At 41.4% G+C, this 27,500-nt stretch overlaps 1 protein-coding gene across 3 annotated transcripts in view; it reads left to right on the top strand.

Annotated features, from left to right (window-relative positions):
- The window catches only part of slc2a12 (solute carrier family 2 member 12), a 31,074-nt gene extending 16,481 nt beyond the window's left edge, over nucleotides 1–14,593 (top strand). The window contains exons 4-6 of one of the 3 annotated variants that reach the window (XM_064991768.1): nucleotides 139–261; nucleotides 8,067–8,199; nucleotides 8,842–14,593. In XM_064991768.1, coding sequence (XP_064847840.1) covers nucleotides 139–261; nucleotides 8,067–8,199; nucleotides 8,842–8,950 — 365 coding nt within the window. In that variant the 3' untranslated portion in view covers nucleotides 8,951–14,593. Of the gene's footprint in view, nucleotides 1–138; nucleotides 262–1,824; nucleotides 2,102–8,066; nucleotides 8,200–8,841 lie in introns of those variants that run through there. The other 2 variants (XM_064991771.1, XM_064991770.1) reach the window with 2 other exon arrangements.
- Nucleotides 14,594–27,500: the final 12,907 nt, after the last annotated feature.

Consider the following 27,500-nt stretch of genomic DNA (forward strand, 5'->3'; position numbering starts at 1 on the left):
TGTCCCTGTGTGTGCGTGCCTGCGTGCCCCTGTGTGTGTGTGTGTGTGTGCCTGCGTGCCCCTGTGTGTGTGTGTGTGTGTGCCTGCGTGCCCCTGTGTGTGTGTGTGTGTGCCTGCGTGCCCCTGTGTGTGTTCCAGTGGTGTACGTGGTGCTGAGTGAGATCTTCCCTACAGGGGTCAGAGGTAAAGCCGTGTCTGTCGTGTCGGCTGTCAACTGGGCCACCAACCTCCTCATGTCCATGACCTTCCTCTCTGCCACAGGTACAGTACAGTTGAGGTGCAGTACAGTTGAGGTGCAGTACAGCTGAGGGGCAGTACAGCTGAGGTGCAGTACAGCTGAGGGGCAGTACAGCTGAGGGGCAGTACAGATGAGGTGCAGTACAGCTGAGGTGCAGTACAGCTGAGGTGCAGTACAGCTGAGGTACAGTACAGCTGAGGTGCAGTACAGCTGAGGTGCAGTACAGCTGAGGTGCAGTACAGCTGAGGTGCAGTACAGCTGAGGGGCAGTACAGTTGAGGTACAGTACAGCTGAGGTGCAGTACAGCTGAGGTACAGTACAGCTGAGGGGCAGTACAGTTGAGGTACAGTACAGCTGAGGTGCAGTACAGCTGAGGTACAGTACAGCTGAGGTACAGTACAGTTGAGGTGCAGTACAGCTGAGGTACAGTACAGCTGAGGTGCAGTACAGCTGAGGTGCAGTACAGCTGAGGTACAGTACAGCTGAGGTGCAGTACAGCTGAGGTACAGTACAGCTGAGGTACAGTACAGCTGAGGTGCAGTACAGCTGAGGTACAGTACAGCTGAGGTACAGTACAGCTGAGGTGCAGTACAGCTGAGGTACAGTACAGCTGAGGTGCAGTACAGCTGAGGGGCAGTACAGCTGAGGTACAGTACAGCTGAGGGGCAGTACAGCTGAGGTACAGTACAGCTGAGGTACAGTACAGCTGAGGTGCAGTACAGTTGAGGTACAGTACAGCTGAGGTACAGTACAGCTGAGGGGCAGTACAGCTGAGGTACAGTACAGCTGAGGTACAGTACAGCTGAGGTGCAGTACAGCTGAGGTGCAGTACAGCTGAGGGGCAGTACAGCCGAGGGGCAGTACAGCCGAGGTGCAGTACAGCCGAGGTGCAGTACAGATGAGGTGCAGTACAGATGAGCTGCAGTACAGCTGAGGTGCAGTACAGCTGAGGGGCAGTACAGCTGAGGTGCAGTACAGCTGAGGGGCAGTACAGTAGAGGTGCAGTACAGCTGAGGTACAGTACAGCTGAGGTACAGTACAGCTGAGGTGCAGTACAGTTGAGGTACAGTACAGCTGAGATGCAGTACAGCTGAGGTACAGTACAGCTGAGGTGCAGTACAGCTGACGGGCAGTACAGCTGAGGGGCAGTACAGCTGAGGTGCAGTACAGCTGAGGTACAGTACAGCTGAGGTGCAGTACAGCTGAGGTGCAGTACAGCTGAGGTGCAGTACAGCTGAGGTGCAGTACAGCTGAGGTACAGTACAGCTGAGGTACAGTACAGCTGAGGTGCAGTACAGCTGAGGTACAGTACAGCTGAGGTACAGTACAGCTGAGGTGCAGTACAGCTGAGGTACAGTACAGCTGAGGTGCAGTACAGCTGAGGTGCAGTACAGCTGAGGGGCAGTACAGCCGAGGGGCAGTACAGCCGAGGTGCAGTACAGCCGAGGTGCAGTACAGATGAGGTGCAGTACAGATGAGGTGCAGTACAGCTGAGGTGCAGTACAGCTGAGGTGCAGTACAGATGAGGTGTGGTCCAACACAATCAGTCGTATGGAATCACACTGAGTAATGCGCCGTTTTTCTAGAATACTCCAAGCTTCATAACGATACGGTTAACGAGTGGAGGAACTCTGTCTAGAAGGCCAGCATCCCAGAGTCTCCTCTTCACTGTTGACGTTGAGACTGGACAGAGGAACTCTGCCTAGAAGGCCTGCATCCCAGAGTCTCCTCTTCACTGTTGACGTTGAGACTGGACAGAGGAACTCTGCCTAGAAGACCAGCATCCCAGAGTCTCCTCTTCACTGTTGACGTTGAGACTGGACAGAGGAACTCTGCCTAGAAGGCCAGCATCCCAGAGTCACCTCTTCACTGTTGACGTTGAGACTGGACAGAGGAACTCTGCCTAGAAGGCCAGCATCCCAGAGTCACCTCTTCACTGTTGACGTTGAGACTGGACAGAGGAACTCTGTCTAGAAGGCCAGCATCCCAGAGTCGCCTCATCACTGTTGACGTTGAGACTGGACAGAGGAACTCTGCCTAGAAGACCTGCATCCCAGAGTCGCCTCTTTACTGTTGACGTTGAGACTGGACAGAGGAACTCTGTCTAGAAGGCCAGCATCCCAGAGTCTCCTCTTCACTGTTGACGTTGAGACTGGACAGAGGAACTCTGCCTTGAAGGCCAGCATCCTGGAGTCTCCTCTTCACTGTTGACGTTGAGACTGGACAGAGGAACTCTGCCTAGAAGGCCAGCATCCTGGAGTCTCCTCTTCACTGTTGACGTTGAGACTGGACAGAGGAACTCTGTCTAGAAGACCAGCATCCCAGAGTCTCCTCTTCACTGTTGACGTTGAGACTGGACAGAGGAACTCTGCCTAGAAGACCAGCATCCCAGAGTCTCCTCTTCACTGTTGACGTTGAGACTGGACAGAGGAACTCTGCCTAGAAGGCCAGCATCTCAGAGTCACCTCTTCACTGTTGACGTTGAGACTGGACAGAGGAACTCTGTCTAGAAGACCAGCATCCCAGAGTCTCCTCTTCACTGTTGACGTTGAGACTGGACAGAGGAACTCTGCCTAGAAGGCCAGCATCCCAGAGTCGCCTCTTCACTGTTGACGTTGAGACTGGACAGAGGAACTCTGTCTAGAAGACCAGCATCCTAGAGTCTCCTCTTCACTGTTGACGTTGAGACTGGACAGAGGAACTCTGTCTAGAAGACCAGCATCCCAGAGTCTCCTCTTCACTGTTGACGTTGAGACTGGACAGAGGAACTCTGCCTAGAAGGCCAGCATCCCAGAGTCGCCTCTTCACTGTTGACGTTGAGACTGGTGTTTTGTGGGTATTATTTAATGAAGCTGCCAGTTGAGGACTTGTGAGGGGTCTGTTTCTCAAACTAGACACTCTAATGTACTTGTCCTCTTGCTCAGTTGTGTACCGGAGCCTCCCACTCCTCTTTCTATTCTGGTTAGAGACAGTTTGTGCTGTTCTGTGAAGGGAGTAGTACACAGCGTTGTACGAGAATAGACTGACGAGTTTCAGAAGAAAGTTCTTTGTTTCTGGCTATGTTGAGCCTGTAATCGAACCCACAAATGCTGATGCTCCAGATACTCAACTTGTCTAAAGAAGGCCAGTTGTATTCCTTCTTTAATCTGAACGACAGTTTTCAGCTGTGCTAACATAATTACAAAGGGGTTTTCTAATGATCAGTTAGCCTTTTAAATGATAAACTTGGATTAGCTAACACAATGTGCCATTGGAACACAGGAGTGATGGTTGCTGATAATGGGCCTCTGTACGCCTATGTAGATATTCCATTAAAAATCTGCCGTTTCCAGCTACAATAGTCATATACAACGTTAACAATGTCTACACTGTATTTCTGATCAATTTGATGTTATTTTAATGGACAAGAAATGTGCTTTTCTTTCAAAAACAAGGACATTTATCTTAGTGACCCCAAACTTTTGAACGGTATTGTGTGTATATATGTATAAATAAATACAGTATATTACACACTAGGGCTGCCTCCCATTGATATTACACACTAGGGCTACCTCCCATTGATATTACACACTAGGGCTGCCTCCCATTGATATTACACACTAGGGCTGCCTCCCATTGATATTACACACTAGGGCTGCCTCCCATTGATATTACACACTAGGGCTGCCTCCCATTGATATTACACACTAGGGCTGCCTCCCATTGATATTACACACTAGGGCTGCCTCCCATTGATATTACACACTAGGGCTGCCTCCCATTGATATTACACACTAGGGCTGCCTCCCAGGGCTCTATATCGGATGGTATTTTGAACCAGGGCCTAGTTTTTATCTTGTTTTGTCTGACTAGACTAGTTCAGCAGGTTAATCAAACCAACTAGGCAGAGCGGCAGTCTTCACTCTGATTTTTCTAGACCAGGGCAGCCCAACCCTCTTCCTGGAGATCTACTGTCCTGTAGGTTCAGCCCAACCCTCTTTCTGGAGATCTACTCTACTGTAGGTTCAGCCCAACCCTCTTCCTGGAGATCTACTGTCCTGTAGGTTCAGCCCAACCCTCTTCCCGGAGATCTACTGTCCAGTGAGTTCAGCCCAACCCTCTTCCTGGAGATCTACTGTACTGTAGGTTCAGCCCAACCCTCTTCCTGGAGGTCTACTGTACTGTAGGTTCAGCCCAACCCTCTTCCTGGAGATCTACTGTACTGTAGGTTCAGCCCAACCCTCTTCCCGGAGATCTACTGTCCAGTTAGTTCAGCCCAACCCTCTTCCTGGAGATCTACTGTACTGTAGGTTTACAGTCCAACCCTCTTCCTGGAGATCTACTGTACTGTAGGTTCAGCCCAACCCTCTTCCTGGAGGTCAACTGTCCAGTGGGTTCAGCCCAACCCTCTTCCTAGAGATCTACTGTCCTGTAGGTTCAGTCCAACCCTCTTCCTGGAGATCTACTGTACTGTAGGTTTACAGTCCAACCGTCTTCCTGTAGATTTACTGTCCTGTAGGTTCAGCCCAACCCTCTTCCTGGAGATCTACTGTCCTGTAGGTTCAGCCCAACCCTCTTCCTGGAGATCTACTGTACTGTAGGTTCAGCCCAACCCTCTTCCTGGAGATCTACTGTCCTGTAGGTTCAGTCCAACCCTCTTCTTGTAGATCTACTGTCCTGTAGGTTCAGCCCAACCCTCTTCCTGGAGATCTACTGTACTGTAGGTTCAGCCCAACCCTCTTCCTGGAGATCTGCTGTCAAGTGGTTTCAGCCCAACCCTCTTCCTGGAGATCTACTGTCCAGTGAGTTCAGCCCAACCCTCTTCCTGGAGATCTACTGTCCAGTGAGTTCAGCCCAACCCTCTTCCTGGAGATCTACTGTCCAGTGAGTTCAGCCCAACCCTCTTCCTGGAGATCTACTGTACTGTAGGTTCAGCCCAACCCTCTTCCTGGAGATCTACTGTACTGTAGGTTCAGCCCAACCCTCTTCCTGGAGATCTACTGTCCTGTAGGTTCAGTCCAACCCTCTTCCTGTAGATCTACTGTCCTGTAGGTTCAGCCCAACCCTCTTCCTGGAGATCTACTGCCCTGTAGGTTCAGCCCAACCCTCTTCCCGGAGATCTACTGTCCAGTGAGTTCAGCCCAACCCTCTTCCTGGAGATCTACTGTCCTGTAGGTTCAGTCCAACCCTCTTCCTGGAGATCTACTGTCCTGTAGGTTCAGCCCAACCCTCTTCCTGGAGATCTACTGTACTTTTTATTAAAAGAAGGTAGGAGTGTGGATCAGAAAACCAGTCAGTATCTGGTGTGACCACCATTTACCTCAAGCAGCACGACACATCTCCTTCGCATAGAGTTGATCAGTCTGTTGATCCTCAAATCAAATCTTACCGTTCACATACACATATTTAGCAGATGTTATTGCCGGTTTAGCTAAATGATTGTGTTCTCAGCTCCAACAGTGTAATAATATCGAACAATTCACCACAATACACACAAATCTAAAAGTAAAATAACGTAATTAAGAAATATAGAAATATTAAGACGAGCAATGTCGGAGTCCAGAGTATATATACAGTATATATATATATATATATATGCGATGGGATGAATACACATTATGACAGTATGTGCATAGTATATATAGTATATCTGTAGAATACGTAGGATATAATAGTATACAGTGTATTCGGAAAGTATTCAGACCCCTTGACTTTTTCCACATTTTGTTACATTACAGCCTTATTCTAAAAATGGATTAATTAAAACATTTCCCTTATCAATCTACGAACAATAACCCATAATGACATCACAATACCCCATAATGACATCACAATACCCCATAATGACATCACAATACCCCATAATGACATCACAATACCCCATAATGACAAAGTGAAAAAAAAATGTTTTTCCAAATGTTTTGCAAATGTATTAAAAATAAAAGACATAAATACTTATTTACATTAGTATTCAGACCTTTTGCTATGAGACTCGAAATTGAGAAATTGATCTCAGGTGCATCTTGTTTCCATTGATCACCCTTGAGATATTTCTACAACTTGATTGGAGTCCCCCTGTGGTAAATTCAATTGATAGGACATGATTTGGAAAGGCAAACACCTGTCTATACAAGTTCCCACAGTTGACAGTGCATGTCAGAGCAAAAACCAAGCCGTGAGGTCGAAGGAATTGTCCGTAGACCTCCGAGACAGGATTGTGTTGAGGCACAGATGTGGGGAAGGGTACCAAAACATTTCTGCAACATTGAAGATCCCCAAGAACACAGTGGGCTCCATCATTCTTAAAAATGGAAGAAGGTTGGAGCCACCAAGACTCTTCCAAGAGCTGGACGCTGGGCCAAAATGAACAATTGAGGGGGAGAAGGGCCTTGGTCAGGGAGGTGATCAAGAACCCGATGGTCACTCTGACAGAGCAGACTGGGAGACTAATCAGGACGAGGCAAAGATGAAAGGAGTGAAGTACAGAGAGATCCTTGATGAGAACCTGCTCCAGGGCGCTCAGGACCTCTGGGGCAAAGGTTCACCTTCCAACAGGACAACGACCCTAAGCACACAGCCAAGACAGCGTAGGAGTGGCTTTGGGACAAGTCTCTGAATGTCCTTGAGTGGCCCAGCCAGAGCCCGGACTTGAACCCGATCGTACATCTCTGGAGAGACCTGAAAATAGCTCCCCATTCAACCTGACAGAGCTTGAGAGGATCTGCAGAGAAGAATGGGAGAAACTCCCCAAATACAGGTGTGCCAAGCTTGTAGCGTCATACCCAAGACGACTGGAGGCTGTAATCACTGTCAAAGGTGCTTCAACAAAGTACTGAGTAAAGGGTCTGAATACTTAGGTAAATGTGATATTTCTGTTTTTGATTTTTTATACATTTGCAAAAAAAATCTAAAAAGCTGTTTTGAATTTGTCATTATGGGGTATTGTGATGTCATTATGGGGTATTGTGTGTAGATTGATGAGGAGGAAAAAACTATTCAATCAATTTTACAATAAGGCTGTAACTGTAGAAAAAGTCAAGGCACTGTATAGGTGTGACATTTATTATGGTCCCCCTGCTGAGTAGATGTGGAGGCGTGTCATGTTTGTTACTTCCTTCCTGTAGAGAGGATGACGAGGTGTAACATTTATTATGGTCCCCCTGCTGAGTAGATGTGGAGGCGTGTCATGTTTGCTACTTCCTTCCTGTAGAGAAGATGACGAGGTGTAACATGTATTATGGTCCCCCTGCTGAGTAGATGTGGAGGCGTGTCATGTTTGTTACTTCCTTCCTGTAGAGAAGATGACGAGGTGTAACATTTATTATGGTCCCCCTGCTGAGTAGATGAGGTGTTTAACATGTATTATCCCCCTGCAGAGAGGATGACGAGGTGTAACATTTATTATGGTCCCCCTGCTGAGTAGATGAGGTGTTTAACATGTATTATCCCCCTGCAGAGAGGATGGGTGTGTAACATTTATTATGGTCCCCCTGCTGAGTAGATGAGGTGTTTAACATGTATTATCCCCCTGCAGAGAGGATGGGTGTGTAACATCTATTATGGTCCCCCTGCTGAGTAGATGAGGTGTTTAACATGTATTATCCCCCTGCAGAGAGGATTGGTGTGTAACATTTATTATGGTCCCCCTGCTGAGTAGATGAGGTGTTTAACATGTATTATCCCCCTGCAGAGAGGATGGGTGTGTAACAGTTATTATGGTCCCCCTGCAGAGAGGATTGGTGTGTAACATTTATTATCACCCTGCAGAGAGGATGGGTGTGTAACATGTATTATGGTCCCCCTGCTGAGTAGATGAGGTTGTGTAACATCTATTATGGTCCCCCTGCAGAGAGGATTGGTGTTCCCAACGTGATGTTCCTGTACGCCACCATAAGCTTCATCCTGCTGGTCTTCGTCATCCTCTACATCCCAGAGACTCAGGGACGCACACTGGAACAGATCTCTAAAGAACTGGCCAATAAGTAAACCCCCACACACACCAGGGCCCATAGGGATTAGGGAAACAGTCAAAGATCTTTAGTCACCACCCAGAACATCTACCTAGTTCCTAGATGTACACCCCTACCCACCAAATGTTAGTTCGAGAGTTCTAGTGTAAGAAGTGGTTTGACTTGGTCAATATTGGTCAAGACAACCTCTGCTAGCTCTATACTCATATCTCTCTCTCCTTCTGCTCCTCCTCTCTCTCTCTCTCTACCTCTCTCTTTCTACCTCTCTTTCTACATCTACCTCCCTCTCTACCTCTCTCTCTACCTCCCTCTCTACCTTTCTTGCACTCTCTCTCTCTCTCTACCTCTCTCTCTACCTTTCTTGCACTCTCTCTACCTCTCTCTCTACCTCTCTCTCTACCTTTCTTACACTCTCTCTCTCTCTCTACCTCTCTCTACCTCTCTTGCTCTGTCTCTTAATACATCTTTCTCCCTCTCTCTCTCTCTCTCTACCTCTCTCTCTCTAACTTTCTTGCACTCTGTTTCTCTCTCTACCTCTCTTGCTCTCTGTCTCTTAATACATCTCTCTCTCTCTACCTCTCTCTTGCTTTCTGTCTCTATCTCTCTCTCTACGTCTCTCTCTTGCTTTCTGTCTCTACCTCTCTCCTCACCTAGAAAGCAGCTGAAGGTGAGGTTCTGGCATCGAGTGCAACCCCAGGAGACTCTGTTCACCATTCACAGGACCCCTGAACTCTCAACTCTGAACCCTCACCCTCTCGCCTAGCTGTCCACAGCAGAGGGACGAAGATCTGGGAGGAGAGAGGAAATGTGAGAAATGGAGAAGAGGGAGGCCGAGAAAGGAGGAGGAGAGAGGTAGAAGAGGGATGATAGAAGGAGAACAACCATATGACTATGAGATCACTTTCTTCTCCTTCGCTCCCTCCCTCCTTCCCTCCTATTGAGAGAGAAACCCTGAGGCTCAGATGGAACTCTGACCTCTGGATTGCTAACCTGTTTGTAACACTTTCTACTGTTTTCAAACAGAATACACAGGAGTTTATCTTGGGGGGGAAAAAATAAACGATTTTCTGTATCACCCCGAATTTATTCAAACGGGGACTGTTTCAAGTTAGGGACGTGTTAAACAATAGACATGTTAATGAATTTACCATGGGGGAAAAACACCTCCATTCACCACAGTTTGATATTGGGACACATGGTCTGGAGCTGGGTCAAAATGTGTCATTATATACCATGTATTTGACCCACTACCACTTTCACACACCTTTACAAGAAAGAAGGTAACAAAATGTATCAAATAAGGGGTTTTGTCTCTGTGTAAATGGGGTTTAAGCTGCTGTTTCCACTGGTATTCAGAGCCCTTGACTTTTCCCACATTTTGTTAGGTTACAGCCTTATTCTGAAATGGATTCAATTGTTTTTTTCCCCCTCTCATCAATCTATGCACAATACCCCATAATGACATCACAATACCCCATAATGACATCACAATACCCCATAATGACATCACAATACCCCATAATGACATCACAATACCCCATAATGACAAAGCAAAAAAAAAATGTAATACAAAATAAATTATATAAAATTTACATACAGTACGAGTCAAAAGTATAGACACTACTCATTGAAGGGTTTTTCTTTATTTGTACTATTTTCTACATTGTAGAATAAAAGTGAAGACATCAGAACTATGAAATAACACTATGGAATCATGTTGTAACCATAAAAGTGTTAAACAAATCAAAACAATATTTTATATTTGAGATTCTTGAAAGTAGCCACCCTTTGCCTTGATTACAGCTTTGCACAGTCTTAAATGAGTGACTAGTACTGTAAGTATTCAGACCCTTGACAGTACTTTGATGAAGCACCTTTGGCAGCGAAAACAGCCTCGAGTCTTCTTGGGTGTGATGCTACAAGCTTGGCACACCTCTATTTGGGGAGTTTCTCCCATTCTTCTCTGCAGAACCTCTTAAGCTCTGTCAGGTTGGATGGGGAGTGTTGCTGCACAGCTTATTTTCATGTCTCTCCAGAGATGTTCGATCAGGTTTCAGTCCAGCCTCTGGCTGGGCCAACTCAAAGACATTCAGAGACTTTTTCCACAGCCACTCCTGTGTTGTCTTCGATGTGTGCTTAAGATTGTTGTCCTGTTGGAAGGTGAACCTTCACCCCACTCTGAGGTCCTGAGAGCTTAGGAGCAGGTTTTCATCAAGGATCTCTCTGTGCTTTGCTCCGTTCATCTTTGCCTCAATCTGGCCAGTGTGTTTACGGACATATTCAATCTCTCCCTATACCAGTCTGCTGTCACCACATGCTTCAAGATGGCCACCATTGTTCCTGGACCCAAAGATAACTGAATTAAATGACTATTTTCCCATAACACTCACCTCCACCTTACCTGACACCCTTGACCCATTTCAATTTGCATACCGCCCCAATAGATCCACAGCCTTCACACTGCACACGGCCCTATCCCATCTGGACAAGAGGGATACCTATGTAAGAATAATGTTCATTGACTTCAGCTCAGCATTCAACACCATAGTGCCCTCCAAACTCATCATTAAGCCCGAGGCCTTGGGTATGAACCCCGCCCTGTGCAACTGGGACCTGGACTTCCTGACGGCCGCCCCCAGATGGTGAAAGTAGGAAACATCACCTCCTCTTCGCTGATCCTCAACCCTACAAGGGTGCGCCCTCAGCCCCCTCCTGTTCACCCACGACTGCGTGGCCATGCAGCCTCCAACTCAATCAACAAGTTTGCAGACGACACAACAGTAGTGGGCTTGATCACCAACAACGATGAAACGGCCTACAGAGGAAGAGATGATTGTGGACTTCAGGAAACAGCAGAGGGAGCACCCCCCTATCCACATCGACGGGACGCAGTGGAGAAGGTGGAAAGATTCAAGTTCCTCGGCGTACACATCACTGACCATCTGAAATGGTCCACCAACACAGACAGCGTGGTAAAGAAGGCACAACAGCGCCTCTTCAACCTCAGGAGGCTGAAGACATTTGGCTTGGCCCCTAAAACCCTCACAAACTTATACAGATGCACAATCGAGAGCATCCTGTCGGGCTGTATCACCGCCTGGTACGGCAACTGCTCCGCCCTCAACCGTTAGGCTCTCCAGAGGGTAGTGAGGTCTGCCCAACACATCACCGGGGGCAATCTACCTGCCCTCCAGGACACCTACACCACCCAATGTCACAGGAAGGCCAATAAGATCATCAAGGACAACAACCATCCGAGCCACTGCCTGTTCACCCCGCTATCATCCAGACGGCGAGGTCAGTACAGGTGCATCAAAGCTGGGACCGAGAGACTGAAAAACAGCTTCTATCTCAAGGCCATCAGACTGTTAAACAGCCATCACTAGCACAGAGAGGCTGCTGCCGACATAGAGACTCATATCACTGGCCACTTTAATAAATGGAACACCAGCCACTTTAATAATGTTTACATATCTTACATTACTCATCTCATATGTATACACACTGTATTTTATACCATCTATTGCACCATGCTGCTCAGTCATCGCTCAGCCATATACTATATGTACATATACTCATTCACTCCTTTAGATTTGTGTGTATTAGGTAGTTGTTGTGGAATTGTTAGATTACTTTTTAGATATTACTGCATTGTCGGAACTAGAAGCACAAGCATTTCGCTACACTCGCTTTAACATCTGCTAACCACGTGTATGTTGCCAATAAAATTGGATTTGATTTGATTTGAGTCCCTGAATAACCACCATGCTTCACCATAGGGATGGTGCCATGTTTCCTCCAGACGTGACGCTTGGCATTCAGGCCAAAGAGTTCAATCTTGGTTTCATCAGACCAGAGAATCTTGTTTCTCATGGTCTGAGAGTCTTTAGGTGCCTTTTGGCAAACTCCAAGCGGGCTGTCATGTGTCTTTTACTGAGGAGTGGCTTCCGTCTGGCCACTACCATAAAGGCCTGATCGGTGGAGTGCTCCAGAGATGGTTGTCTTTCTGGAAGGTTCTCCCATCTCCACAGAGGAACTCTAGAGCTTTGTCAGGGTGACCATTTGGTTCTTGGTTACCTCCCTGACCAAGGCCCTTCTCCCCGATTGATCATTTTGGTCGGGCAGCCAGCTCTAGGAAGAGTCTTAGTGGTTCCAAACTTCTTCCATTTAAGAATGATGGAGGCCACTGTGTTCTTGGGGACCTTCAATGCTGAAGAATTGTTTTGGTACCCTTCTTCAGATCTGTGCCTCGTCACAATCCTGTCTCGGAGCTCTACGGACAAATCCTTCTACCTCATGGCTTGTTTTTTTCTCAGATATGCACCTGTCAACTGTGGGACCTTATATAGACAGGTGTGTGTCCAAATCATATCCAATTAATTGAATTTACCACAGGTGGACTCCAAGTTGTAGAAACATCTCAAGGATGATCAATGGAAACAGGATGCACCTGAGATCAATTTTAGAGTCTCACAGCAAAGGGGTCTGAATACTTATGTAAATAAGGTATTTCTGTTTCTTATTTTTAATACATTTGCAAAAATGTCTAAAAACCTGTTTTCGTTTTGTCATTATGGGGTATCGTGATGTCATTATTGGGTATTGTGATGTCATTATGGGGTATCGTGATGTCATTATGGGGTATCGTGATGTCATTATGGGGTATCGTGATGTCATTATGGTGTTTTGTGATGTCATTATGGGGTATCGTGATGTCATTATGGGGTATCGTGATGTCATTATGGGGTATTGTGATGTCATTATGGGGTATCGTGATGTCATTATGGGGTATCGTGATGTCATTATGGGGTATCGTGATGTCATTATGGGGTATTGTGATGTCATTATGGGGTATCGTGTGTGTGGATTGCTGAGGATTTTTTAAAATATTTTTTTATCCATTTTAGAATAAGACTGTAATGTAACAGAATGTGTAAAAAGTCAAGGGGTCTGAATACATTCTGATAAGATAGTACAGTGGTAGTGAGGGGAGGACAGGTTCATATAAATGACTGGAATGGAATCAATGCAATGTGTTTAATAGTGTTCCATTCATTCATTCATTCATTAATAGTGTTCCATTCATTAATTAATTCATTAATAGTGTTCCATTCATTAATTAATTCATTAATAGTATTCCATTCATTAATTAATTCATTAATAGTATTCCATTCATTCCCGTTCGTTTACTATGAGCTCATTCTCCGATTTAAAGTGCAACCAGCCACCACTGATGTGGCTGTGTCTGGTACTGTCTGACCTGTCTGTACACAGTTATCTGTTCTGGGCATGGTTTACAGCTGTGTTTCTTAATTTCCTCACAAGAAAATCAGAGTCAGTTAGTCAAATAACAGTCTAGCCCTTAACCAGTTGAATCAGGTATTGATAGCAGATGTTTCAGAAACCGTTTACTCTAGGAAGCAAACAGAGTAGAAAATGGAACAAAATCGTGAGAGGCACCTACCTGAATTGGTCCAATTGAAACTCTTGTTTTCGATGCAAAACGTTTTCCATTAAACGTGAACTGTTTCAAAACGTTTTGCAACAAAAAAAAAGCTTTGTAAAAGACTAAACATTTGCAAACAGACAAAATGTTTTGCAACTAATTCCGACTAGTGAATACACTCCAGGTGTGTTTGTGCTTAGCACAATAAGAGTTCGTACTGTTGGAGGAACATGAAAACCAGAAACACTGTCTTTAAAGATCCAGTGCAGTCAAAATCGTGATTTTTCTGTGTTTTATATTTACTGAACAAAAAATAAAAAATATGCAACATGTAACAATTTTTTTTACATTTTACTGAGTTACAGTTCATTCTCTTTAAAGAAATCAATCAATAGAAATAAATAAATCTGTGGAATTCACGTGACTGGGCTCAGGCATGGTTACACGTGGTCTGCGGTTGTGAAGCCGGTTGGCGGTACTGCAAAAATTCTCTAAAATTACATTGGAGGCGGCTTATGGTAGAGAAATTAACATTCAATTTTCTGTCAACAGCTCTGATGGACATTCCTGCAGTCAGCATGCCAATTGCACACTACCTCAAAACTTGAGACATCTGTGGCATTGTGTTGTGACAAAACTGCACATTTTAGAGTGGCCTTTTATTGTCCCCAGCACAAGGTGCACCTGTGTAATGATCATGCTGTTTAATCAGCTTCTTTCTATGCCACACCTGTCAGCTGGATGGATTATCTTGGCAAAGGAGAAAAGCTCACTAACAGGAATGGAAACAAATTTGTGCACAAAATTTGAGATAAATAAGCTTTTTTTTTGTGCGTATGAAAAAATGTCTGGTATCTTTTTATTTCAGCTCATGAAACATGGGACAAACACTACATGTTGCGTTTATGTTTTTTTGTTCAGTATATAATATATATATATATATACTATTGTTCAGTATAGTATAATATATATATATATACTATTGTCCAGTATAGTATAATATATATACTATTGTTCAGTATAGTATAATATATATACTATTGTCCAGTATAGTATAATATATATACTATTGTTCAGTATAGTATAATATATATACTATTGTTCAGTATAGTATACTATATATACTATTGTTCAGTATAATATATATATATATACCATTGTCCAGTATAATATATATACTATTGTTCAGTATAATATATATACTATTGTTCAGTATAATATATATATACTATTGTTCAGTATAGTATAATATATATATATTATTGTTCAGTATAGTATAGTATATATACAGTGCCTTGCGAAAGTATTCGGCCCCCTTGAACTTTGCGACCTTTTGCCACATTTCAGGCTTCATACGTAAAGATATAAAACTATATATTTTTGTGAAGAATCAACAACAAGTGGGACACAATCATGAAGTGGAACGACATTTATTGGATATTTCAAACTTTTTTAACAAATCAAAAACTGAAAAATTGGGCGTGCAAAATTATTCAGCCCCTTTAATTTCAGTGCAGCAAACTCTCTCCAGAAGTTCAGTGAGGATCTCTGAATGATCCAATGTTGACCTAAATGACTAATGATGATAAATACAATCCACCTGTGTGTAATTAAGTCTCCGTATAAATGCACCTGCACTGTGATAGTCTCAGAGGTCCGTTAAAAGCGTAGAGAGCATCATAAAGAACAAGGAACACACCAGGCAGGTCCGAGATACTGTTGTGAAGAAGTTCAAAGCCGGATTTGGATACAAAAAGATTTCCCAAGCTTTAAACATCCCAAGGAGCACTGTGCAAGCGATACTATTGAAATGGAAGGAGTATCAGACCACTGCAAATCTACCAAGACCTGGCCGTCCCTCTAAACTTTCAGCTCATACAAGGAGAAGACTGATCAGAGATGCAGCCAAGAGATCACTCTGGATGAACTGCAGAGATCTACAGCTGAGGTGGGAGACTCTGTCCATAGGACAACAATCAGTCGTATATTGCACAAATCTGGCCTTTATGGAAGAGTGGCAAGAAGAAAGACATTTCTTAAAGATATCCATAAAAAGTGTTGTTTAAAGTTTGCCACAAGCCACCTGGGAGACACACCAAACATGTGGAAGAAGGTGCTCTGGTCAGATGAAACCAAAATTGAACTTTTTGGCAATAATGCAAAACGTTATGTTTGGCGTAAAAGCAACACAGCACATCACCCTGACCACACCATCCCCACTGTCAAGCATGGTGGTGGCAGCATCATGGTTTGGGCCTGCTTTTCTTCAGCAGGGACAGGGAAGATGGTTAAAATTGATGGGAAGATGGATGGAGCCAAATACAGGACCATTCTGGAAGAAAACCTGATGGAGTCTGCAAAAGACCTGAGACTGGGACGGAGATTTGTCTTCCAACAAGACAATGATCCAAAACATAAAGCAAAATCTACAATGGAATGGTTCAAAAATAAACACATCCAGGTGTTAGAATGGCCAAGTCAAAGTCCAGACCTGAATCCAATCGAGAATCTGTGGAAAGAACTGAAAACTGCTGTTCACAAATGCTCTCCATCCAACCTCACTGAGCTGGAGCTGTTTTGCAAGGAGGAATGGGAAAAAAATTCAGTCTCTCGATGTGCAAAACTGATAGAGACATACCCCAAGCAACTTACAGCTGTAATCGCTGCAAAAGGTGGCGCTACAAAGTATTAACTTAAGGGGGCTGAATAATTTTGCACGCCCAATTTTTCAGTTTTTGATTTGTTAAAAAAGTTTGAAATATCCAATAAATGTAGTTCCACTTCATGATTGTGTCCCACTTGTTGTTGATTCTTCACAAAAAAATACAGTTTTATATCTTTATGTTTGAAGCCTGAAATGTGGCAAAAGGTCCAAAGTTCAAGGGGGCCGAATTCTTTCGCAAGGCACTGTATACTATTGTTCAGTATAGTATAATATATATACTATTGTTCAGTATAGTATAATATATATACTATTGTTCAGTATAGTATAATATATATACTATTGTTCAGTATAGTATAATATATATACTATTGTCCAGTATAGTATAATATATGTACTATTGTTCAGTATAGTATAATATATATACTATTGTTCAGTATAGTATATATATATATACTATTGTTCAGTATAGTATAATATATATACTATTGTTCAGTATAGTATAGTATAGTATATATATACTATTGTTCAGTATAGTATAATATATATATATATACCATTGTTCAGTATAGTATAATATATATATACTATTGTTCAGTATAATATATATATATATACTATTGTTCAGTATAGTATAATATATATATACTATTGTTCAGTATAGTATAATATATATATACTATTGTTCAGTATAATATATATATATATACTATTGTTCAGTATAGTATAATATATATATACTATTGTTCAGTATAGTATAATATATATACTATTGTTCAGTATAGTATAATATATATACTACTGTTCAGTATAGTATAATATATATATATACTATTGTTCATTATAGTATAATATATATACCATTGTTCAGTATAATATATATACTATTGTTCAGTATAATATATATATATATACTATTGTTCAGTATAGTATAATATATATATATATACTATTGTTCAGTATAGTATAATATATATATATATACTATTGTTCAGTATAATATATATATATATACTATTGTTCAGTATAATATATATATATATACTATTGTTCAGTATAGTATAATATATATATATATACCATTGTTCAGTATAGTATAATATATATATACTATTGTTCAGTATAATATATATATATATACTATTGTTCAGTATAGTATAATATATATATACTATTGTTCAGTATAGTATAATATATATATACTATTGTTCAGTATAATATATATATATATACTATTGTTCAGTATAGTATAATATATATATACTATTGTTCAGTATAGTATAATATATATACCATTGTTCAGTATAATATATATATATATACTATTGTTCAGTATAGTATAATATATATATACTATTGTTCAGTATAGTATAATATATATACTATTGTTCAGTATAGTATAATATATATACTACTGTTCAGTATAGTATAATATATATATATACTATTGTTCAGTATAGTATAATATATATACTATTGTTCAGTATAGTATAATATATATATACTATTGTTCAGTATAGTATAATATATATATATACTATTGTTCAGTATAGTATAATATATATATACTATTGTACTGCCTTATGGCATTGGAATAGTACACTGAAATCCTTTCATTGTAATAGCTGTTTGAAAAGCCTGCCTGAAATGTGAATTTATAGTGGGTTGGAGGTTTGGACGACATAGTGACATCAAGGGTGGTACATTAGTTAATAGACCAATTAAAATAATGTACAAAATTAACCTCTCTACCAATAACAGTTTTCTTTTTCAGTTTTTTTTATATCATTGCTAAAAAAATACTGTTTTGTTTATTTTTTTTGCTGTTGTCCATTTTAAATGAAAACAATCACAGTACCTAATTGTGACCCCGAAATGATTTGAAATAGGAAATGGCTCCATTGTAACTTTTGAACGGACAATAACAGCGGGTTTGTTTGACCTTTCACCTCTGACCAGAACATCAGCTGTCATTTCCTGTTCTATCGGAGTTGTGAAACACTGCAGTGAGCAGACAAAACAGGTATGACCCTCCCGTCTGTAGCCTCCTGTTCTCCTGTCTAATGGCATCCCAAATGGCACTCTATGTAGGTAGGTAGTGCACTGCAATAGGGAATAGTGTGCTGTTTGGAACACGTCGTAGGAGTCCAAAAGGTGGGTTTCTGCTGTACGTCGGGATGGGCAGATGTTTTTTGTATCTTATTTGCCAAACTGTTGAAAAGATCGACACGTCTAATATGTATTTTTTCTTTGTTGTAATAATAAAACAATCCAAAGTAGATAATTAAGGAGAATAATGTTGTGTCTGTGTTGTCAAAAGAGGATCATCGTGTTTTGGTCGGACCCTTAAATTCAGACCAAAAGGTGTGTTGGGTCATCGTGTTTTGGTTGGACCCTTAAATTCAGACCAAAAGGTGTGTTGGGTCATCGTGTTTTGGTCGGACCCTTAAATTCAGACCAAAGGGTGTGTTGGGTCATCGTGTTTTGGTCGGACCCTTAAATTCAGACCAAAAGGTGTGTTGGGTCCGCACTCCAAACGATGTCGCATAACGTTTATTTTTTAGATGTTATTTATATTTTCACTGCATCGGGGACAGTGTACACAGATATATGAGATGATATCTCACACACGAGGGATTGGTGAAACATGTTAGCACGTAAAGGAAGATGACGCCGTACTGTGGTTGTCGTCTTGCGAGCTTTGACCCAACTTTGCTATTTTGTGGTTCTTTCTTTTTTCTTTTATTTAACCTGTTGGAACTCTAGGGGCGCAATTTCATTTTTGGATGAAAAACGTTCCCGTTTTAAACAAGATATTTTGTCACAAAAAGATGCTCGACTATGCATATAATTGCTACTGTTCGAAAGAAAACACTCTGACGTGTCCAGAAATACAAAGATCTTCTCTGTGCGTGCCCTTTAACGTGAGCTTCAGGCAAAACCAAGATGAGATGGCATCCAGGAAATGACAAGGATTTTTGAGGCTCTGTTTGTCATGATCTCCTTATATGGCTGTGAACGCAAGAGGAATGAGTCTGCCCTTTCTGTCGTTTCCCCAAGGTGTCTGCAGCATTGTGACGTATTTGTAGGCAGATCATTGGAAGATTGACCATAAGAGACCACATTTACCACGTGTCCGCCCGGTGTCCTGCGCCGAAATTGGTGCGCAAAAGTCACCTGCCAGTATTTTTCCAAACAATACAGAGAGTAAAGCAAGCTTCCACGAACTGCATGTCAATGAAGAGATATGTGAAAAAACACCTTGAGGACTGATTCCAAACAACGTTTGCCATGTTTCGGTCGATATTATGTAGTTAATCCGGAAAAAGTTTTACGTTGTAGGTGACTGCATTTTCGGTTCGTTTCGGTAGCCAGGCGCAATGTAGAAAACGGAACGATTTCTCCTACACACAGACGCTTTCAGGAAACACTGCGCATTTGGTATGTGGCTGGGAGTCTCCTCATTGAAAACATCAGAAGCTCTTCAAAGGTAAATGATTTTATTTATTTGGTTATCTGGTTTTTGTGAAAATGTTGCGTGCTAAATGTTATTCAAAATGCATTGCTAGCTTTGCATACTCTTACACAAATTAGTCAATTTCTATGGTTCAAAAGCATATTTTGAAAATCTGAGATGACAGTGTTGTTAAGAAAAGGCTAAGCTTGAGAGCAAACGCATTATTTTAATTTTATTTGCGATTTTCAGAAATCGTTAACGTTGCGTTATGCTAATGAGCCTGAGGCTTTAGTCACGATCCCGGATCCGGGATGGGGAGTTTCATGAGGTTAACCTTTATTTAACTCGGCAAGTCAGTTACGAACAAATTCTTATTGACAATGACGGCCTACCAATGATGCGATCACCATCGCACTGCACACTGCCCTATCCCATCTGTTCATTGACTACAGCTCAGCATTCAACACCATTGTACCCTCCAAGCTCATCATTCAGCTGAACCTCGCACTGTGCAACTGGGTCCTGGACTTTCTGACAGGACGCCCCCAGGTGGTGAAGGTAGGAAACAACACCTCCACGACGCTGATCCTCAACACTGGGGCCCCACAAGGGTGCGTCTTCAGCCCCCTCCTGTACTCCCTGTTCACCCATGGCCTCACACGCCTCCAACTCAATCATCATGTTGCAGACGACACAACAGTGGTGGGCCTGATGACCGACGACACGCACTCTGCGTGTGGTGTCAGGAAAATGACCTCTCACTCAATGTCAACAAAACAAAGGAGATGATCGTGGACTTCAGGGAACACCTAAAACCCTGTTAAACTTTTACAGGTGCACAATCGAGAGCATCCTGTCGGGCTGTATCACCGCCTGGTACAGCAACTGCACCGCCCTCAACCGGCTCTGCAGAGGGTAGTGAGGTCTGCACAACGCATCACTGGGGGCAAACTACCTGCCCTCCATGACACCTACAGCACCCGATGTCACAGGAAGGCCAAAAAGATCATCAAGGACAACAACCACCCGAGCCACTGCCTGTTCACCCTGCTACCATCCAGAAGGCGAGGTCAGTACAGGTGCATCAAAGCTGGGACCGAGAGACTGAAAAACAACTTCTATGTCAAGGCCATCAGACTGTTAAATAGCCATCACTAGCCGGCTACCACCCGGTTACTCAACCCTGCACCTTAGAGGCTGCTGCCCTATATACATAGACATGGAATCACTGGTCACTTTAATAGTGGAACACTAGTCATTTTAATAATGTTATCGTATTTTGTTTTACTCATCTCATATGTATATTCTGTATTCTATATGTATATACTGTATTCTATATGTATATACTGTATTCTATATGTATATACTGTATTCTATACTATTCTACTGTATCTTAGTCTATGTATTACTCATCTCATATGTATATACTGTATTCTATATGTATATACTGTATTCTACACTATTCTACTGTATCTTAGTCTATGTATATACTGTATTCTATATGTATATACTGTATTCTATACTATTCTACTGTATCTTGGTCTATGTATTACTCATTTCATATGTATATACTGTATTCTATCCTATTCTACTGTATCTTAGTCTATGTAACACTCATCTCATATGTATATACTGTATTCTATATGTATATACTGTATTCTATATGTATATACTGTATTCTATATGTATATACTGTATTCTATATGTATATACTGTATTCTATACTATTCTACTGTATCTTAGTCTATGTATTACTCATCTCATATGTATATACTGTATTCTATACTATTCTACTGTATCTTAGTCTATGTATTACTCATCTCATATGTATATACTGTATTCTATACTATTCTACTGTATCTTAGTCTATGTATTACTCATCTCATATGTATATACTGTATTCTATACTATTCTACTGTATCTTAGTCTATGTATTACTCATCTCATATGAATATACTGTATTCTAATCTACTGTATCTTAGTCTATGTATTACTCATCTCATATGTATATACTGTATTCTATATGTATATACTGTATTCTATACTATTCTACTGTATCTTAGTCTATGTATATACTGTATTCTATATGTATATACTGTATTCTATACTATTCTACTGTATCTTAGTCTATGTATTACTCATCTCATATGTATATACTGTATTCTATACTATTCTACTGTATCTTAGTCTATGTATTACTCATCTCATATGTATATACTGTATTCTATTCTATTCTACTGTATCTCAGTCTATGCATTACTCATCCCATATGTATATACTGTATTCTATACTATTCTACTGTATCTCAGTCTATGTATATACTGTATTCTATATGTATATACTGTATTCTATACTATTCTACTGTATCTCAGTCTATACTGCTCTGACATCGCTCGTCCATATATTTATACGTTCTTAATTCCATTCCGTTACATAGTTTTGTGTGTATTGTTGTGCAATTTGTTAGATAGTACTTGTTATATATTACTGCACTGTCGGAGCTGGAAACACAAGCATTTCGCAACGCCAGCGATAACATCTGATAAACACGTGCACGTCACCTGTAAGATGTGAGTTGGCATAGGGAATAGGGGGCTATTTGGGATGCACCTGCTGTCGATAACATCTGCTAAACGTGTGCACGTGACCTGTAAGATGTGAGTTGGCATAGGGAAGTATTGGGCTATTTGGGATACACCTGCTGTCGATGACATCTGCTAGATATGTGTATTATGTTACCAATACAATGTGATTTGATCTGAACAGGGCTAACTTGAACTATGCTGTGTGCCGGCTCAGATATGTTCTATTCCAAGAAACTGTTGTATGACTAATCATTAATAAGGCCAGCACAGCACAACTTGGTTGGCCCTATAATACAAATTAGGCATTTATAGGGTCTTATCAGACACCAACAGTTATGTGAGATAAGTAACAACTTCTAGGAAAAGGTTTGTAAAATTCCAGTAACTTCCACTAACAATTAGAGCAGGGCGCTGGAAAGCCACGGTCCTGTAGGTTTTAACTCCAACCCTGTTCCTGGAGAGAGACCCTCCTGTAGGTTTTAACTCCAACCCTGTTCCTGGAGAGAGACCCTCCTGTAGGTTTTAACTCCAACCCTGTTCCTGGAGAGAGACCCTCCTGTAGGTTTTAACTCCAACCCTGTTCCTGGAGAGAGACCCTCCTGGAGGTTTTAACTCCAACCCTGTTCCTGGAGAGAGACCCTCCTGTAGGTTTTAACTCCAACCTTGTTCCTGGAGAGAGACCCTCCTGTAGGTTTTAACTCCAACCCTGTTCCTGGAGAGAGACCCTCCTGTAGGTTTTAACTCCAACCCTGTTCCTGGAGAGAGACCCTCCTGTAGGTTTTAACTCCAACCTTGTTCCTGGAGAGAAACCATTCTCTCACTATTCCCTATATAACCTAGTTAATCTCACTATTCCCTATTAAGGGAATTTTTATCAATGATGACTAATTATGTATACATTTCAGTCAGGACTGACTAGTCCAAATGCTATTATGTACTGTACATATATGAATTGTCTCTCTTGCTCCCATTCCCAATTGTATATAATATAGTCAGGAGTTTAGAACAGTGCCTTGGTACAAATGGATGAACTATCTCCAGATGGCAGGGACGGACTATCTCCAGACTGTCTAGAATGCTATCTACACGGACCTTGGCTACAGGCGAGGAGGAAAGGTCCGAGAACTATAGGGCCTCTCTACCGGTGTCATGAAGAGATAGATCATTTAGAAAACGCTGACGTCATTTTCAGTTTATAACCTGTGGTAAAATGTGTATATACCCAGTACTCTCTTGAATTAAACGCTGTTACCTGACTTTTATGACCGGGGCTCTGTCCATTCTTATAAAATATATATAGGGTCTTACAAACCCTTAAATGCATTGACAGAGTATTTAATTCTGATGGGGAAACAATACAGAGGAATTTAGAATTCCACTAACACCTATATAACCACCTAGTTACTCTCACTATTCCCTATATAACCACCTAGTTACTCTCACTGTTCCCTATATAACCACCTAGTTACTCTCACTGTTCCCTATATAACCACCTAGTTACTCTCACTGTTCCCTATATAACCTAGTTACTCTCACTGTTCCCTATATAACCACCTAGTTACTCTCACTATTCCCTATATAACCTAGTTACTCTCACTATTCCCTATATAACCACCTAGTTACTCTCACTGTTCCCTATATAACCACCTAGTTACTCTCACTGTTCCCTATATAACCACCTAGTTACTCTCACTGTTCCCTATATAACCACCTAGTTACTCTCACTGTTCCCTATATAACCACCTAGTTACTCTCACTGTTCCCTATATAACCACCTAGTTACTCTCACTATTCCCTATATAACCACCTAGTTACTCTCACTGTTCCCTATATAACCTAGTTACTCTCACTGTTCCCTATATAACCACCTAGTTACTCTCACTGTTCCCTATATAACCACCTAGTTACTCTCACTGTTCCCTATATAACCACCTAGTTACTCTCACTGTTCCCTATATAACCACCTAGTTACTCTCACTGTTCCCTATATAACCTAGTTACTCTCACTGTTCCCTATATAACCACCTAGTTACTCTCACTATTCCCTATATAACCACCTAGTTACTCTCACTGTTCCCTATATAACCACCTAGTTACTCTCACTGTTCCCTATATAACCTAGTTACTCTCACTATTCCCTATATAACCACCTAGTTACTCTCACTATTCCCTATATAACCACCTAGTTACTCTCACTATTCCCTATATAACCTAGTTACTCTCACTGTTCCCTATATAACCACCTAGTTACTCTCACTGTTCCCTATATAACCATGTAACTAAATAACTGCAAGGCAGATGTCCACATAGTTTTGGTCATGTGGTGTAGAAAGAAGTTGTATGTTAGAGGTAGGAGTTGTATGTTATAGGTAGGAGTTGTATTGGTAATATGTCAGTCTGTTAGAGGTAGGAGTTGTATTGGTAATATGTCAGTCTGTTAGAGGTAGGAGTTGTATTGGTAATATGTCAGTCTGTTAGAGGTAGGAGTTGTATTGGTAATATGTCAGTCTGTTAGAGGTAGGAGTTGTATTGGTAATATGTCAGTCTGTTAGAGGTAGGAGTTGTATTGGTAATATGTCAGTCTGTTAGAGGTAGGAGTTGTATGTTAGAGGTAGGAGTTGTATTGGTAATATGTCAGTCTGTTAGAGGTAGGAGTTGTATTGGTAATATGTCAGTCTGTTAGAGGTAGGAGTTGTATGTTAGAGGTAGGAGTTGTATTGGTAATATGTCAGTCTGTTAGAGGTAGGAGTTGTATGTTAGAGGTAGGAGTTGTATTGGTAATATGTCAGTCTGTTAGAGGTAGGAGTTGTATTGGTAATATGTCAGTCTGTTAGAGGTAGGAGTTGTATGTTAGAGGTAGGAGTTGTATGTTAGAGGTAGGAGTTGTATGTTAGAGGTAGGAGTTGTATGTTAGAGGTAGGAGTTGTATGTTAGAGGTAGGAGTTGTATGTTATAGGTAGGAGTTGTATGTTAGAGGTAGGAGTTGTATGTTAGAGGTAGGAGTTGTATGTTAGAGGTAGGAGTTGTATGTTAGAGGTAGGAGTTGTATTGGTAATATGTCAGTCTGTTAGAGGTAGGAGTTGTATTGGTAATATGTCAGTCTGTTAGAGGTAGGAGTTGTATTGTTAATATGTCAGTCTGTTAGAGGTAGGAGTTGTATTGGTAATATGTCAGTCTGTTAGAGGTAGGAGTTGTATTGGTAATATGTCAGTCTGTTAGAGGTAGGAGTTGTATTGGTAATATGTCAGTCTGTTAGAGGTAGGAGTTGTATTGGTAATATGTCAGTCTGTTAGAGGTAGGAGTTGTATGTTAGAGGTAGGAGTTGTATTGGTAATATGTCAGTCTGTTAGAGGTAGGAGTTGTATTGGTAATATGTCAGTCTGTTAGAGGTAGGAGTTGTATGTTAGAGGTAGGAGTTGTATTGGTAATATGTCAGTCTGTTAGAGGTAGGAGTTGTATTGGTAATATGTCAGTCTGTTAGAGGTAGGAGTTGTATGTTAGAGGTAGGAGTTGTATTGGTAATATGTCAGTCTGTTAGAGGTAGGAGTTGTATTGGTAATATGTCAGTCTGTTAGAGGTAGGAGTTGTATGTTAGAGGTAGGAGTTGTATTGGTAATATGTCAGTCTGTTAGAGGTAGGAGTTGTATTGGTAATATGTCAGTCTGTTGGAGGTAGGAGTTGTATTGGTAATATGTCAGTCTGTTAGAGGTAGGAGTTGTATTGGTAATATGTCAGTCTGTTAGAGGTAGGAGTTGTATTGGTAATATGTCAGTCTGTTAGAGGTAGGAGTTGTATTGGTAATATGTCAGTCTGTTAGAGGTAGGAGTTGTATGTTAGAGGTAGGAGTTGTATTGGTAATATGTCAGTCTGTTAGAGGTAGGAGTTGTATTGGTAATATGTCAGTCTGTTAGAGGTAGGAGTTGTATTGGTAATATGTCAGTCTGTTAGAGGTAGGAGTTGTATTGGTAATATGTCAGTCTGTTAGAGGTAGGAGTTGTATTGGTAATATGTCAGTCTGTTAGAGGTAGGAGTTGTATGTTATAGGTAGGAGTTGTATTGGTAATATGTCAGTCTGTTAGAGGTAGGAGTTGTATTGGTAATATGTCAGTCTGTTAGAGGTAGGAGTTGTATTGGTAATATGTCAGTCTGTTAGAGGTAGGAGTTGTATTGGTAATATGTCAGTCTGTTAGAGGTAGGAGTTGTATGTTAGAGGTAGGAGTTGTATTGGTAATATGTCAGTCTGTTAGAGGTAGGAGTTGTATGTTAGAGGTAGGAGTTGTATTGGTAATATGTCAGTCTGTTAGAGGTAGGAGTTGTATTGGTAATGTGTCAGTCTGTTAGAGGTAGGAGTTGTATTGGTAATATGTCAGTCTGTTAGAGGTAGGAGTTGTATTGGTAATATGTCAGTCTGTTAGAGGTAGGAGTTGTATGTTAGAGGTAGGAGTTGTATTGGTAATATGTCAGTCTGTTAGAGGTAGGAGTTGTATTGGTAATATGTCAGTCTGTTAGAGGTAGGAGTTGTATTGGTAATATGTCAGTCTGTTAGAGGTAGGAGTTGTATTGATAATATGTCAGTCTGTTAGAGGTAGGAGTTGTATTGGTAATATGTCAGTCTGTTAGAGGTAGGAGTTGTATTGGTAATATGTCAGTCTGTTAGAGGTAGGAGTTGTATGTTAGAGGTAGGAGTTGTATGTTAGAGGTAGGAGTTGTATTGGTAATATGTCAGTCTGTTAGAGGTAGGAGTTGTGTTGGTAATATGTCAGTCTGTTAGAGGTAGGAGTTGTATGTTAGAGGTAGGAGTTGTATTGGTAATATGTCAGTCTGTTAGAGGTAGGAGTTGTATTGGTAATATGTCAGTCTGTTAGAGGTAGGAGTTGTATTGGTAATATGTCAGTCTGTTAGAGGTAGGAGTTGTATTGGTAATATGTCAGTCTGTTAGAGGTAGGAGTTGTATTGGTAATATGTCAGTCTGTTAGAGGTAGGAGTTGTATTGGTAATATGTCAGTCTGTTAGAGGTAGGAGTTGTATGTTAGAGGTAGGAGTTGTATTGGTAATATGTCAGTCTGTTAGAGGTAGGAGTTGTATTGGTAATATGTCAGTATGTTAGAGGTAGGAGTTGTATGTTAGAGGTAGGAGTTGTATTGGTAATATGTCAGTCTGTTA

Source organism: Oncorhynchus masou, chromosome 16 (genome assembly GCF_036934945.1).
Source record: "Oncorhynchus masou masou isolate Uvic2021 chromosome 16, UVic_Omas_1.1, whole genome shotgun sequence".
Classification (NCBI taxonomy): Eukaryota; Metazoa; Chordata; class Actinopteri; order Salmoniformes; family Salmonidae; genus Oncorhynchus; species Oncorhynchus masou.